The 14,929-nt window shown below is 42.2% G+C and overlaps 1 protein-coding gene across 11 annotated transcripts in view; it reads right to left on the bottom strand.

The window, feature by feature from the left end:
* Positions 1 to 2,459: 2,459 nt before the first annotated feature.
* The window catches only part of GAPVD1 (GTPase activating protein and VPS9 domains 1), a 97,622-nt gene continuing 85,152 nt past the window's right edge, over positions 2,460 to 14,929 (bottom strand). For 8 of the 11 annotated variants that reach the window (XM_003264136.3, XM_030817816.1, XM_030817820.1 and 5 more), the window contains 5 exons: positions 12,917 to 13,104; positions 11,884 to 12,097; positions 8,266 to 8,338; positions 6,735 to 6,932; positions 2,460 to 4,859 (listed from right to left, as the gene is read on the bottom strand). In XM_003264136.3, coding sequence (XP_003264184.1) covers positions 4,719 to 4,859; positions 6,735 to 6,932; positions 8,266 to 8,338; positions 11,884 to 12,097; positions 12,917 to 13,104 — 814 coding nt within the window. In that variant the 3' untranslated portion in view covers positions 2,460 to 4,718. The remainder of the gene's footprint in view (positions 4,860 to 6,734; positions 6,933 to 8,265; positions 8,339 to 11,883; positions 12,098 to 12,916; positions 13,105 to 14,929) is intronic. The other 3 variants (XM_030817813.1, XM_030817815.1, XM_030817814.1) reach the window with 1 other exon arrangement.

Genomic DNA, 14,929 nt, shown 5'->3' with positions numbered 1-14,929 from the left:
CAGCCTGGGAGACACAGCCGGCCCTTGTCTCAAAAAAAAAAAAAAAAAAAAAAAAAAAAAAAAAAAAAAAAACCTTAGATGTTCACCATTGTGTTAGTTACTGCCAGGTCATTCTAGTTCCTTCTTGTGCCATACTTAGCAAACACCCTTATTGTTCAGTTAAAAAAGATGTGTGTGAATTCATGGAGAACATCAGAACATTCGGAAGTCAAATACGTTTTCAGAAATGCTTCTGAATATAAAATAGATGACAGAAACATAAAACCCAGTGAATTAAACTGCTCTCCCTTTTTAATCAGTTTTATAGACTATTTTACAGTACTAATCACATTAGGAGACAGGATGGGTTTCCTGTACATATACAAGATTGTGCAAGCTCATTAATTGAGACTTATAGAAAGGTTTTATCAGTTTCAAAAGAGGCAGTACAGCTTTTTAATCCAGGTGAAGCACAAGAAGAATCCAGTAGACAGGAGAGTATTAATTTGACAGGTGAATTCCCCTGGTGCATGGCTGCTACCCACACTGTCTGCCATTATCCAAGTGGAGACGTCCTCTCTCTTGAATTGAACCCTTGCTGAGCTCAGGCCTGTGGGATGCAGCAGCTCCAGGGTCACTCCATAGCTCAACCACAACTTAACACGGAAGCAAACTATATTTTCATTTCTCCAAGTGTTCTCAAGAGTAATAAAGCTATTCCTTGTCCTACTACTTTCTAACCTACATTCTAAAATATATTAAGTAATTTTTAACCTGGCAAAGTTCTCAAGCATTTTGGCATTTAAAGTATCGCAAATACCTCATCACTGTTAATCCACTTACTAAAAATCCTTTGGGCTTCAAGATCGTTTCAGATTTACTTCCCTTAAAATTAAAGCAATTGTGTACAAAATAAACTCACTAGACTTAAATATTTAAAAAGAGAGACAACAGACTTTTTTTTAAAGAAACAAAGCAGGAAGAGACAGGAGAGAAAAATCTAGGAAGCACCAATTGTGGAAGTGAACCCCACTACACTTCTATCACTTTTATGCAATCCAGTAATAATTGAGTGTATTCCTGCTTTCCCTCTTCACACTCAATCACATAGGAGGAAAACAATTTTAAAACACCTAGTTGACCTTACTTGGTCCAAAGTGGAAATTTCCATGGCAAACAATAGGAAAAAGAGTGCCCGGGTTCAGCACACCAGTCAGCTCCAGATTCTTACGGCAAGAACACAGCCCCTGTATTGGGGCTGGGATTGTTCTCTCGCCCATGCACCTCAGGGACACATTTGTAAAGCCCACTTTAAACAAAGGCTTCCAGGACATAGGAAAAGAAAAACCATGCAGCACATTTGCAATCCCTCAGAAAACCTGAGCCTCCTACTACAGCGATTTAACTATCTGTATCAGAAGGCTTTCATAAGCAGGTTTTCATAAAGAGAAAGCAGAAGAAAGCAATTATTGTGGCTGAGATTTTACCCAAAATGGAGAAAGAAAGCAAAATGTTTGACATGTTTAAATATATATACATATAATTTTGTGGTTGGGCGCAGTGGCTCACGCCTGTAATCCCAGCACTTTGGGAAGCCGAGGTAGGCAGATCACTTGAGGCCAGGAGTTCGAGACCAGCCTGGCCAATGTGGCGAAACCCTGTCTCTACAAAATATATAAAAAGTAGCTGGGTGTGGTGGCATACACCTGTAATCTGAGCAACCAGGGAGGCTGAGCCATGAGAATCACTTGAGACTGGGAGACGGTGGTTGCAGTGAGCCGAGATCACAGCACTGCACTCCAGACTGGGTGACAGAGCAAGACTGTGTCTCAAAAAAAATTAAAATATAATTTTGTAAGTAAAGACAATCTTCAACTTGTATTTCTATTACTTCTAAAAGCAGAATATTAATACAAAATGCAAACTTGATTTTTCTTTTCCTCAGAGAAAATCCTACAAGATTTCAGGGGAGCTGAGCCAACTCTCTCTCCATTTAATATCCACTTTACAAATTCTATGTAATAACTGGTGGCTACTGAATGTTTCCTGGGCTGATTTTGCACTTTTACACTAATCTTTCATGTAAAATAAATACTGGAAGGCAGTGGAGGAAGAAACATTTGGGGAACAACTATTCCTCTTCTCTGAAGAAAAAAAAAAAAAAAAAAAAATCAAATCACTCCCCATCTCACGTACCTGTCAAGAAATCAAACAGTGATGGTTAATGCCGAAGTAGTCCTTGCTTCTGACAGGATTTTCAGAGGAAATCTTAGCTGCCCCTGCAACAGCTGTGCTGTGCTCCTCCGCCAGCTACGGAGTCATGAGCACCCGAACCCATTTCAGAGGTGTCACAGATGCCAAATCTCTGGGGGTCTACCCTCAGCCCTGGCTCCAACACAGCACAGCCCTATCTCCTGCCTCCAGTGTAGCCCTTCACCCCAATCCCACCACCTTCTCTTCCACAGAAAAGAGCCCCGATGCAATGTCCACATCTTCATATTTATTTCCACAGTGTTAACATGGAATAGACTTAGCAACCATTGTAGAGAAAAAAAATCTCTCATTGGTTTATGAGTTAAATCCTGTAACAATGAATTTCAACCATTCGAAGTCTTCTGCTGCTTAACATTTACTGAATCAAAGGCTGAAGTAAATGGACTCCCATCTAGGTCTCAGAAATCACACAGCTGGCCTCGTGATGTATTTACGATGGGATTTAACTTCTAATACAAGGCAAGTTTGACAGTTACAGCCAATGAAGTGCACGACTCTGTACATGGATTTCTTGACCTAACACTCGAAAGGACATTTCATAGTACTAGTTTAATTCTGATCTCTCTCTAGAAGGCAGAAACCACATCCCACACTCCTATGCAATTTGTTATTTTGGTATTGTAAAGTAAATGAATAAGAAGGGGTGGAGGCATAAAGAAAATCTAGTTTCTGGCTGCGCACGGTGGCTCACGCTTGCAATCCCAGCACTTTGGGAGGCCAAGGCAGGTGGATCACGAGGTCAGGAGATCGAGGATCATCCTGGCCAACATGGTGAAACCCCGTTTCTACTAAAAATACAAAAATTAGCTGGGCGTGGTGATGCGTGCCTGTCGTCCTAGCTACTCAGGAGGCTGAGGCAGGCAAATCACTTGAATTGGGAGGTGGAGGTTGCAGTGAGCCAAGATCGAGCCATTGCACTCCAGCCTGGGCGATAGGGTGAGACTCTGTCTCAAAAAAATAAAATAAAATAAAAACAAAGAAAAAAAAATAAAATCTTTAGGCATTCCCAGACACAAAGATCTCAGAGACAGGCAGCAGAGAGCCTCTGTATTCATCTGCCCAAGGCTGTTTGTCACAGTTCCCTTAAAAGATGCCTGGAAATGCTCCCAACAACAAGGGACTCAAGTATGAGGCTGAGTTGGTTATAAAAGCAGCTGAATGTGTTTAGGAAACACACAAAGTGAAACCAGACAGTGATGGCCCACGTACAAGACTTGTGCTTGAAGCTTTGGTGTGCCTCCATGGCCAATTTTTCAGGCACCAAAACCCATTCCTGATTAATATTGATATACAATGCAAATCAAACTATGAAAACACAGACTTTTTTTCAGAAGAAGGAAATAAAGGCACAGAAACCTGCCAAAATAGATTATTTTTTTCCGTAAGAATAGTATGGTTGATTAAAATAGTTTATCACTAGTAAAACTTGTATCACTAGAGCAGACAATACAAATTAGTTTTTTTAAAAATGACATTCACTGAATTCTTGGTCTGTGCATTCAATGTGAATAATCATCAAAAATATATTACAATTAAAGGTTTGTAAGGAGCTCTGTCTGGGATTTCTGCAGTATATTATTTCAGAGGAGAAGAACCACCATAAAGTATGAGCTATCCACTGTTCCTTTTTACGTCATGTATGGTAATCAGTCTATCTCCTAATGCAGGCTCACAAACTTCCACGGTGAGATGTCTAAGTGACTTAGTGACTTTCACACTCATTAAAGGCAGCCCTGTCCATCAAACTCCATATCTAGAAAGTTCAATAAACTGTATTACATTTTAATAAATATTTCTGTGTACTTTTTGTTTTTTGCTTTTAAGCTCAGCTTAAATTTTGTCAAGGAAACCATTTCACAAGACAGTATGTCACAGCCTACTATCAGCAATAGTCCTTGTTTATTAGAATCTGCAGATGTCCATATTACATCAAATATAAATATATATTATATTTACATTTCCTTCTTAGCTTTTCAATTTAGGTGAGTGTATTTATAGATAATGCCACTAATGCACCACTATTATAATCCTCAGTGCAACTCATATCTTCTTTCCATTAGATGCACATTAATGTAAGACAGCATCTTAAAAGAGGGGTACTGTTCTTTTTTAAAATAAAAGGAAAGAAAGGGTATCCAAGAATGGAGGTCTAGAAATTTTCTAAGAGATTTTTGTTCTGTTTTTTAATACTTAGAAATACTTGAAAAATGTGGTCCCTTTTTGTAGTATTAGTCTCTACTTGGGGACAAGAAAATAGAATATGCAACTCAGAAAGGAAAGAGCCCAAAGACGAGAGAACCTGTTGTTAGCTCATTAACCTGTTTAGTAAAGATCTGCTTTAAAATGCCTGATGCTGTACAATATTATACAAAAACAATCTTCAGCCTTCAAAGCAGCTGATGCGCCTTCTCAGAGATCTGTTTGTCTGATTAACAGTCTGCTGCCTTGGTGGGCCTTGGTCTTGGTCACTTTCGGTCATCGATGGTTTTAATGAATTCTACTGCTGCTGTGAACTGCATCCACCAATAGGACTCCTCTCCAGACAGACAGCTAGCATAAAAGCTACTGATATACTGCACAGTAGACAGCAAACAGGGTGGATTTGCCTAGAGAAGTGAAAAATAAAAAAGAGTCAATTACTCGGATGTCATAGCTCTGCCAAAATCATGTAAGTGTTCGAATGTTCTTCTATGAAAGACATACCAATCCTTTTGAAATCAACCCCCAAGTTATTTTTTGGAACTAATCTGTAAACCTTAGTTTCCATGAGTAGCAATAATATGTTGGAAAGGCAACCCAGGTTCTAATCTCAGCTAATCTATCTAGAGGTTTCTATCCTTGCAAGTCCTTAACCTCACTGGTTTCTAAGAAGGCTGAACTAATCTCTGTGGTCTTACTCAACATCCCAGGATTTCAGAATGTTAGATAACAAATAAATGCTGTAAGCAAACTGTGTTATATCTGATAAGTCCATGGAGAATAAACTGAGAAAGAAAAAACTAAAAAAGATGTCACGCCCTCTGTTGCCAGAGGTAACAGAGGACATCTCCTGAATTTTTTTACCTTCTTCATGTGGTGAGAAAGGGCACAGGCTGTTAAATGGTTAAGAGGAAGAGCTAGGGCCTTTTCCTTAAAACTAGCTTAAACTGGCTCTACACAGGAACTAGATTTATCACCTGTGGAAGCCAGAAGAGCGATGGCCAACAGGAGGAGCTGTGACGGCCAACCCCATGGGTTTCTCCCTCCAAGCTAAGAGTTCAGGTTGTAGAAATATCACAACGCTAAGAAATAGTAAGATATATGTCACACACATTTTAGACAGCAACAGCTGGGCTGAGCTGACTGCAAAACACAAGTGATACGATCACTTAGTGGCTGTGTGTACCCAAACTACATGGTCACCCTCAAAATGTTCAAAATAAACCATTTAAATGATGAAACTTTAATTTTAAAGTCAACAAGAACTAGAGATGTCAGTACTTTTATACTACAATTACAAAATAAGAAGCTAAAAGAGGAAGGAGATTGGTAATTTTGGTAGCCTATATGACAAGTACTGCAAGGAATTCCATATTAAAGAAGATGGTAAAAGTATAATAAAAAGAACCTGCCCTCATCCATTCATTCAATAATTATATACTGAGCCCCAACCAAGAACTTCAGGCACTGCTTTTTTTTTTTTTGAGATGGAGTCTCACTCTGTTGCCCAGGCTGGAGTGCAGCAGTGTGATCTCGGCTCACTACAAGCTCTGCCGCCCAGGTTCAAGTGATTCTCCTGCCTCAACCTCCCGAGTAGCTGCGATTACAGGAGCCTGTAATTTTTGTATTTTTAGTAGAGATGGCGTTTCACCATCTTGGCCAAGCTGGTCTTGAATTCCTGACCTCGTGATCCACCCTCCTCGGCCTCCCAAAGTGCTGGGATTACAAGCATGAGCCACCGCACCCGACCTAGGCACTGCTTTTTAGCTGAAAATGTTCATCTAGGAATCTAGTCCTCCCATCCTTTCTTTTGAAAACCCAAAGGTAAGAACAAATCTTGGCTGGGCGTGGTGGCTTATGTCTATAATCCCAACACTTCAGGAGGCTGAGGCGGGCGAATCACTTGAGGCCAGCTGGAGACCACGAGACCAGCTTGGCCAACATGGCGAAACCCTGTCTCTAGTAAAAATGAAAAAAAATTCGCTGGGCATGGTGATGCACACCTGTAATCCCAGCTATTTGGGTGGCAGAGGCACTAGAATTGCTTCAACCCAGGAGATGGAGGTTGCAGTGGGCTGAGATCACACTATGGCACTCCAGCCTGGGCGACAGAGTGAGATTCTGTCTCAAAAGAACAAATCTTGACATTAGGCACTTTCTTCCTGAGTAATCCAGAGCTTGTGACTTGGAAAAGAACCAAGACATATATGGTTGTGTGAAGCCCTGTGCCACCTGCTCAGAATGCCACATAACTCCTTAACTGATAATAGTAAGGGGCCCACCTTTATCAATACAAACACCAACACAGGAACAAAGTCATCCGCTCCAGGGACAGAGTCCTCATTGGCCAGGCTCAGGAGGTTCATAATCGTAGAGCACATTCTCAGGATGCACTGCACTTTGTCCCGGGGGGTTTTATAAGCACTTATTGTCCTGATTTCTGATTGTGCAGATGGCCATGGTGCTTCTCGAAGATAAACCTAAGTGAAACCATAGACAATATACAGATTCTGAATCCAGTGGCAACCCTGCGCAGTGACTACCGCAACCTCTGTGTCACGAGGCAGAGGATAATGTGGTTGCTTTTTCCTCTCTTTGGTAAAATCATATTGCAGACCCCTTTCCCCTTCACTGAAGATTGAAGCATAACTTTAAAACTTTTTTTTTTTTTTGAGACGGAGTCTCGCTCTGTCGCCCAGGCTGGAGTACAGTGGCGCAATCTTGGCTCACTGCAAGCTCCGCCTCCCGGGTTCACGCCATTCTCCTGCCTCAGCCTCTCCAAGTAGCTGGGACTACAGGCGCCCGCCACCACACCCGGCTAATTTTTTTTTTGTATTTTTAGTAGAGACGGGGTTTCACCGTGGTCTCGATCTCCTGACCTCGTGATCCACCCACCTCGGCCTCCCAAAGTGCTGGGATTACAAGCGTGAGCCACTGTGCCTGGCCAACTTTAAAACTTTTAAATAAGTTGCTTTGCATTTTAAAATAGAGCAAACCAGATATCCATTAATAGAAAAAGGGCATTAAACAGCACAGAAGCTAGAATTCACAAAATTTCAAACCATTCTCTTTCTCAAATAGCTAGAATGGAACTTCTCTACATTTAGTAGCTGATTCCAGAAGTACAAACTACTAAAAGAGGACTTTTCCTTAAAATTAGCTTAAACTGGCTCTACACAGGAACTAGATTTATCACATGTGATAAAAGAGGTTAATTTAAAAATATGTATCATTGTTGCAGTAATTCCAGAAATAACAGATTCAAAAAAACAATTTAAAATTTTATGCTAATTCATGTCTCATTAGTGGGGGTTGTAACAAAAGCAACCAGAAAGCTCAAATACCTGAAATTTTCATGTTTTCTTATTTTCTAAGAGATGTAGGACAGGTAAAAATGCTAATATCAATGACTAAAAGGTAATCTGAGATCACATGCAGACTCAATGACCTCTCCCGAGACAGCATATCTGACTCTTTGGAGTGCTATTAGCCTCCCGTTTCTTCAAAACATCTCTGTAGAAACCTGACTGTAAAAGCACTGATGGAGAGGTACTGCCCCTGAGAGCAGGGCTGGCTTGAGAAGTGGCTTCAAGGAAGGGCTCCTCACAACTGGCTTTCTATTATTTCATACCAGGGAATTTTAATCCCTGAAAGCATCTTCAGGAACTTTGTAGTTAGACTGAATTACATAGAGTGAAAATGATGTTTTATATTTTATTGTATTTCAGTTCCTTGAAAATGTGGTAACATTATATGGTATAATAACACGCAGCATTTAGTTAACATTACCCATGCTATATAAACCTGTATTACCTCTGGTATCTGAAGAGCTCTGTGATTTGCAGTCACTACTTTAGACAATCTCTGGATATGTTCATGAAGAACTCTGAAAACCCCCCAAAATACACATGTAAATATTCATTTCAGAAAATACGGTACACAAACAGTCATCATTGATTTTTACAAAACACGTGGAACATGTTGACTAGATATGGATTACAGTTAGATATGGATTACAGTTAGAGTTGAGCCTCTTAGATAAGTATTCTTTCCAATCTGCTCAGAAATGCTGAGTGAGCCAAGGGGATGCAGGGAGGGGAGGGAGTCTTTCATCTCTGGACCAGACAGCACTGCAAGGGAGAAAGGACAGGAGCCCTTAGTAGGAGCTGCTTGGACACATTATTTTGTAAAGCAGAAGAAAAGAAGGAGCGGGGGGGTGAGGTGAGAGGAAGTAGAAGGATCAAAAGCCAGAAACCAAAGATATTAATTACATGGAGAAGGGCCTCCACCATTCACCCAACCTTCCACTTTGTAGATGAAGAGAAGTATGCTTAAAAAGGGAAAAGGCTTGCCTAAACTACACAGGTGTCAGTAGCAGGGGCTGAACCCAGCTTCCTGGCTGCTTGTGTTCCTTCCAATTCCTCTGTTGGCTTTCCACCCTCTATAAACCCCGCAGAAATGCCATGGAGGGTGGGGAAAAATAATCTCCTTCAAAGTTGCTGTTTGTAGTCAATATGGTTTGAATGTCCCCATTCCTTATCCTATGCCTAAAGGCAAAAACGTGCTCTGGAGAGAAAATAGGCCCCATCTGGCATATTAAGCATAGAAGTCTGGGGTGGGTCAAACACTGTGAGACCATAAACAAATGAGGAAGGCAGATTGGAAGGATCCTAACCCATTTCACAGGAAAGTGAATTCTCTCAAATATCTATGCAACATCTGAAAATCTCCATGAAACATATTTCATACAAACATAACCCACACCCCGCGGATCCTATTACACGGACCCCTGGGAGTCAGGCGCAGTAAGCCACTGTCACTGTTAAGAAGCATGGTAACAACTTTAACATGGTTGAGGTCAGAAACAGGGTTATGAAGCAGTGCTCAAGAAAATACAGAAGGCCGGGCAGGGTGGCTCATGCCTGTAACCCCAGCACTTCAGGAGGCCAAGATGGGCAGATCACTTGAGGTCAGGAGTTCGAGGCCGGCCTGGGCAACATGGTGAAAACCCATCTCTACTAAAAATACAAAAATTAGCTGGGCACGGTGCCACGTGCCTGTAATCCCAGCTACTCAGGAGGCTGAGGCAGGAGAACCGCTTGAACTTGGGAGGCGGAGGTTGCAGTGAGCCGAGATCGCCCCATTGCACTCCAGCCTGGGTGACAGAGCGAGACTATCTCAAAAAAAGGAGAAAATACAGAGGAGGAAAAATAAAACTGCAAAATCTCCCCTAGTCTCTTTACCCAAAAATAATCACTATTACTATTCCAGGCTAATTTTTTCCAAGATTAATTTTTTTCTTTGTTTTTTTTTTTAAGACAGAGCTTCGCTCTGTTGGCCAGGTTGGAGTGCAGTGGTGTGATCTTGGCTCTCTGCAACCTCTGCCTCCTGGGTTCAAGCAATCCTCCTGCTTCAGCCTCCCGAGTAGCTGGCATGACAGATGTGAGCCACCATACCTGGCTAATTTTTGTATTTTTAGTAGACACGGTTTCACCATGTTGGCCAGGCTGGTCTCCAACTCCTGACCCTCAGGTGATCCACCTGCCTCAGCCTCCCAAAGTGATGGGATTACAGGCATATGCCACTGCGCCCAGCCAGGATTAATATTTTTAAACAGCTTTATTGAGATATAACTCATAAGCCATATAATTCCAGGCATTTTCTGGTATTCAAATACTTAACTGTTCATTCTCTCCCTCTCTTTTTTTAGACAGAGTCTCACTCTGTTGCCTAGGCTAGAGTGCAGTGGTGCAATCTCAGCTCACTGCAACCTCTGCCTCTTGTGTTCAAGTGATCCTCCCTATTCAGCCTCCTGAGCAGCTGGGACTATAGACGCATGCCACCACACCCAGCTAATTTTTTGTATTTTTAGTAGAGATGGGCTTTCATCATGTTGGCCAGGCTGGTCTCGAACTCCTGACCTCAGGTGATCCACCTGCCTTGGCCTCCCAAAGTGCTGCAATTACAAGTGTGAGCCATGACGTCCGACCAACTGTTCATTCTTAATAAATATATAATGAGCATATATTAGAAGCCAACCACTGTGCCTGGTGCTGTTAGAATGGTTAATAAAAGCATTATTTCCTGGTCTCACAGAGGGAATAAGCCAGTGTGGAGAGGACATTCATCAAACGATCACACAAACCAGTGATTAAGAACAGGGGAGAGGCCAGGCCTGGTGGCTCATGCCCTGTTATCCCAGCTCTTATCCCAGCACTTTGGGAGGCTGAAGCAGAAGGATCGCTTGAGTCTAGCAGTTTGAGACCAACCTGGGCAACACAGCGAGACCTCGTCTCTACAAAAAATAAACAAGGCTGGGTGCAGTGGCTCATGCCTGTAATCTCAGCACTTTGGGAGGCCAAGACGAGCCGATCATCTGAGGTCAGAAGTTCGACACCAGCCTGGCCAACATGGTGAAACCCCATCCCTACTAAAAATACAAAAAAAATTAGCGGGGCATGGTGGCACATGCCTGTAGTCTCAGCTGCTTGGGAGGCTGAGGCAGGAGAATCGCTTAAGCCCAGGAGGCAGGGGCTGCAGTGAGCTGAGATCACGCCACTGTACTCCAGCCTAGGCAACAGAGTGACACTCCGTCTAAATAAATAAATAAAAACAAAATCAGCCAGGTGTCATGGTGTGTACCTATAGTACCAGCGATTTGGGAGGCCAAGGTAGGAGGATCACTTGTCACATGAGCCTGGGAGGTTGAGGCTTCAGTGAGCTGTGATCATGCCACTGCACTCCAGCCTGGGTGACAGGGCAAGACCCTGTCTCAAGAGAAAAGAAAAAGAAAAAAAGAACGGGAGAATTTTGCCCCCCCCCCCAAGGGACATTTGGGAATGTCTGAAGTCATTTGGTTGCCACAATTGGGGGGGTATTACTGGCATCTTGTGTGTAGAGGCCAGGGATGCTCCTAAAGATCCTATAATGCACAGGACAGCCTCCCACATCATCAACAATCTGGCCCCAAATGTTAGTAGGGCTGGGTTCAGAAACCATTACTCAAACAGATGTCAAATGGCAACTGTGGCAAGTGCTAAAGAAAGGCACCGAGGCCTGAGAGAGCCCTAACAGGATGTAACCTAGTCAGGAGAGGCTTCATCAGGGAAACCATACTTAAGTCAAGACCTGATGCATAAGTAAGACTTAATCACAAGAAGGAAGGGAAGATTAGTTAAGGCAGAGTAAACAGCAGTGCTTTCCAAAGAGGCTATACCAATTTCTACTCCTTCCAGCTTGACTGCCCACATCCCTGAAAACTGGGTATTATCATTCTTTGTGATCATGTAACTCTGACAGGTGAAAAATGGTAACCAATGCATTTCCTTTTACAATCAGATACTAAGTTACACATATAGCTTGCCTAAAATATGGGCTACCTGGTAGATCCCTATGTAGTTCCACATAGGCACTCAACATAGAAGTACTCACTGGTCTCGAAGTATGTCCCCATCCTGATTAGGGTAGAAGGCGAGCTTGAAAATCCGGTTCATCACGCTTCGCTCAATGGCCAGCTGTGCATCCTGAAGCTGTTCTTCACTCGCGTTTTGCCATATGACATCCTGGGCCATTGCACCGTAAAGAAACTGCAGAAAATCTTCTACCTGAGCAGTTTTATCATCAGCTGCGGTGAGTTTCTGAAAGTCTCCAAAGCAAAATAATAATTTTTAAATAGTTTAATAAAAACTATCTAAATAATTTTAAAAAGGAAATCATAGAAATAATTTTAACTACTAGCTATGCGGACACCATGATCTTAAAGCCAAAAGTGTTTCAGTGTATTATTTTAGGACAATATGTAGCCATATAATTAAATCAGGAGAAAAAGTAAGAAATATGTGAAAGTTTAAGTGCAAGGAATTTGTTATAAAAATATGTTTCTAGGCCAGGCACAGTGGCTCACGCCTGTAATCCCAGCACCTTGGGAAGCCGAGGTGGGCGGATCACGAGGTCAGGAGATTGAGACCATTCTGGCCAACATGGTGAAACCCCATCTCTACTAAAAATATGAAAATTAGCTGGGCGTGGTGGTGCGTGCCTGTAATCCCAGCTACTCGGGAGGCTGAGGCAGGAGAATCCCTTGAACCAGGGAGTCAGAGGTTGCAGTGAGCCGAGATTGCACCACTGCACTCCAGCCTGGCGACAGAGCAAGACTCCGTCTCAAAAGTTTCTAAAATAAAAAAAAAAGTTTGGTTTAAAAAAAAAAAAAAATGAGAAAATTTGTATAGACCCAAAAATTTACCAATGTCCCCAATTTAAAAAGTAAGCTACAGATATTCAATCCAGGAGAAAAATGCAATTTATTGGTTTGACATCAAAGTTTAATTTATTAAGATTCCATAAAATAATTGGATATTTAAGGCATGCAGATACTTGAACAAACTAGCAAAACAAAACAGTATTTCTAAATCTTCCCAACAATATTACAGGTGAAGAGATGCTTAAACTAAAGGTATTGAGTTACCTTGAATGAATTCCCTGATCTTCTTTTCTTTGCTCTCAAGCAGTAATCTCACACAGACAGTGGTAAAGTATCGATTGGCCACTTCTTTGTCCCGCAAAACCCTTTGCAATAGCCTTTCCAGGTGAGCCTGTGTGGTCTGTAGTCCTTGTCGACAACGAGTGAGATAAGCAATATATGGGGCTCTTTTTCTAAAAGGAAAAATACTTTGCATGACATCAGATATATTCAGTGCATACTCTCTTTGAAGAATAAGGGTCCTAACTTTTCTTTAGAAAAATTACTGCACAGACTGGTTTTACAAAGTAGCATGTCTGTGCTCTCTTCAGTAGCACATATACAAAGTAGCATGTCAGGCTGCAGACATGGTAGAGACTGATCATGGTGCCAGCTGAAGAACAGACCCATTTTGGCATTTTGTTTGGGAGGATCTATTGCGCTGAAGACTTAGTTACCTAATTCACTAAATGTTACTAAGCCCCTCTGCATACTTGGTGTATTTTATACTGGAGCTATAGGACCTCATACTTAATAGGAAATTGACAGTTACAGATGACTAACAATAACAACAAATACAGGTTGTAAGTCACTAGGTCACAAACATCCCCCACCAATTACTTGCTTATAGTCTAAATGTCACATTCACTAGAGTGCCCATTCCCTAAGCCTTGAAGCCGCCTCACTACCTAAGCATCTCAGTTACATTTTTCTCCATAATCATGAGCAGGGGACTGGCAGCAGAAAAAGCACAGCAATTCCTAAGGCTACTTACTTCTGCTTCTCTGGTCCAGGAAAGTAGGCTTTCCTATCACCACTAAAAAAAGAAATATGATATTCTAGTTGTCCTGGCCTCACAATATAGGCATACCTCTTTACCTGCTTTTGTGCAAAGCTGAAGTAAACTGCACTCTTCTATTTGGAACTGCTCATTTATAACTACATTTCCAGACTAAATATCCAAATATGTTGCTTAGAAATTGATATGATTTGGCTGTGTTCCCCATCCAAATCTCATCTTGAATTCCCACGTGTTGTGGGAGGGACCCGGTGGGAGGGAATTGAATCATGGAGGCAGGTCTTTCCTGTGCTGTTCTCGTGATAGTAAGTCTCAAGAGATCTGATTGTTTTTTTTTTTTTTTTGAGACGGAGTCTTGCTCTGTCGCCCAGGCTGGAGTGCAGTGGCGCGATCTCGGCTCACTGCAAGCTCCGCCTCCCGGGTTCACGCCATTCTCCTGCCTCAGCCTCTCCGAGTAGCTGGGACTACAGGCGCCCGCCACCACGCCCGGCTAATTTTTTTTTTGTATTTTTAGTAGAGACGGGGTTTCACCGTGGTCTCGATCTCCTGACCTCGTGATCCGCCCGCCTTGGCCTCCCAAAGTGCTGGGATTACAAGCGTGAGCCACCGCGCCCGGCCGATCTGATTGTTTTAAAAAGCGGAATTTCCCTGCACAAGCTCTCTTCTTGTCTGCTGCCATGTGAAATGTGCCTTTCACCTTCCACCATAATTTTGAGGCCTCCCCAGCCACATGGAACTGTTAAGTTCAATTAAACCTCTTTCTTTTGTTAAATTGCCCAGTCTCAGGTATGTCTTTATCAGCAGCATGATAACAGACAAATACAGTAAACTGGTACTGAGAGTGGGGTACTGCTAAAAAGACACCCAAAAATGTGAAAGCAGCTTTGGAACTGGGTAACAGGCAGAGATTGGAATAGTTTGGAGGGCTCAGAAGAAGACAGGAAAATGTGGGAAAGTTTGGAACTTCCTAGAGATTTGTTGAATGGCTTTGACGAAAATGCTGACAGTGATATGAACGATAAGGTCCAGGCTGAGGTGGAGATGAGGAACTTGTTGGGAACTGGTGCAAAGGTGACTCTTGTTATGTTTTAGCAAAGACACTGGTGGCATTTTGCCCTTGCCCTAGAGATTTGTGGAACTTTGAACTTGAGAGAGATGATTTAGAGTATCTGGCAGAAGAAATTTCTAAGCAGCAAAGCATTCAAGAGGTGACTTGGGTG

The sequence above is a fragment of the Nomascus leucogenys genome, chromosome 8, assembly GCF_006542625.1.
Source record: "Nomascus leucogenys isolate Asia chromosome 8, Asia_NLE_v1, whole genome shotgun sequence".
NCBI classification, from domain to species: Eukaryota; Metazoa; Chordata; class Mammalia; order Primates; family Hylobatidae; genus Nomascus; species Nomascus leucogenys.
This window is presented reverse-complemented; position numbering and strand designations above follow the sequence as displayed.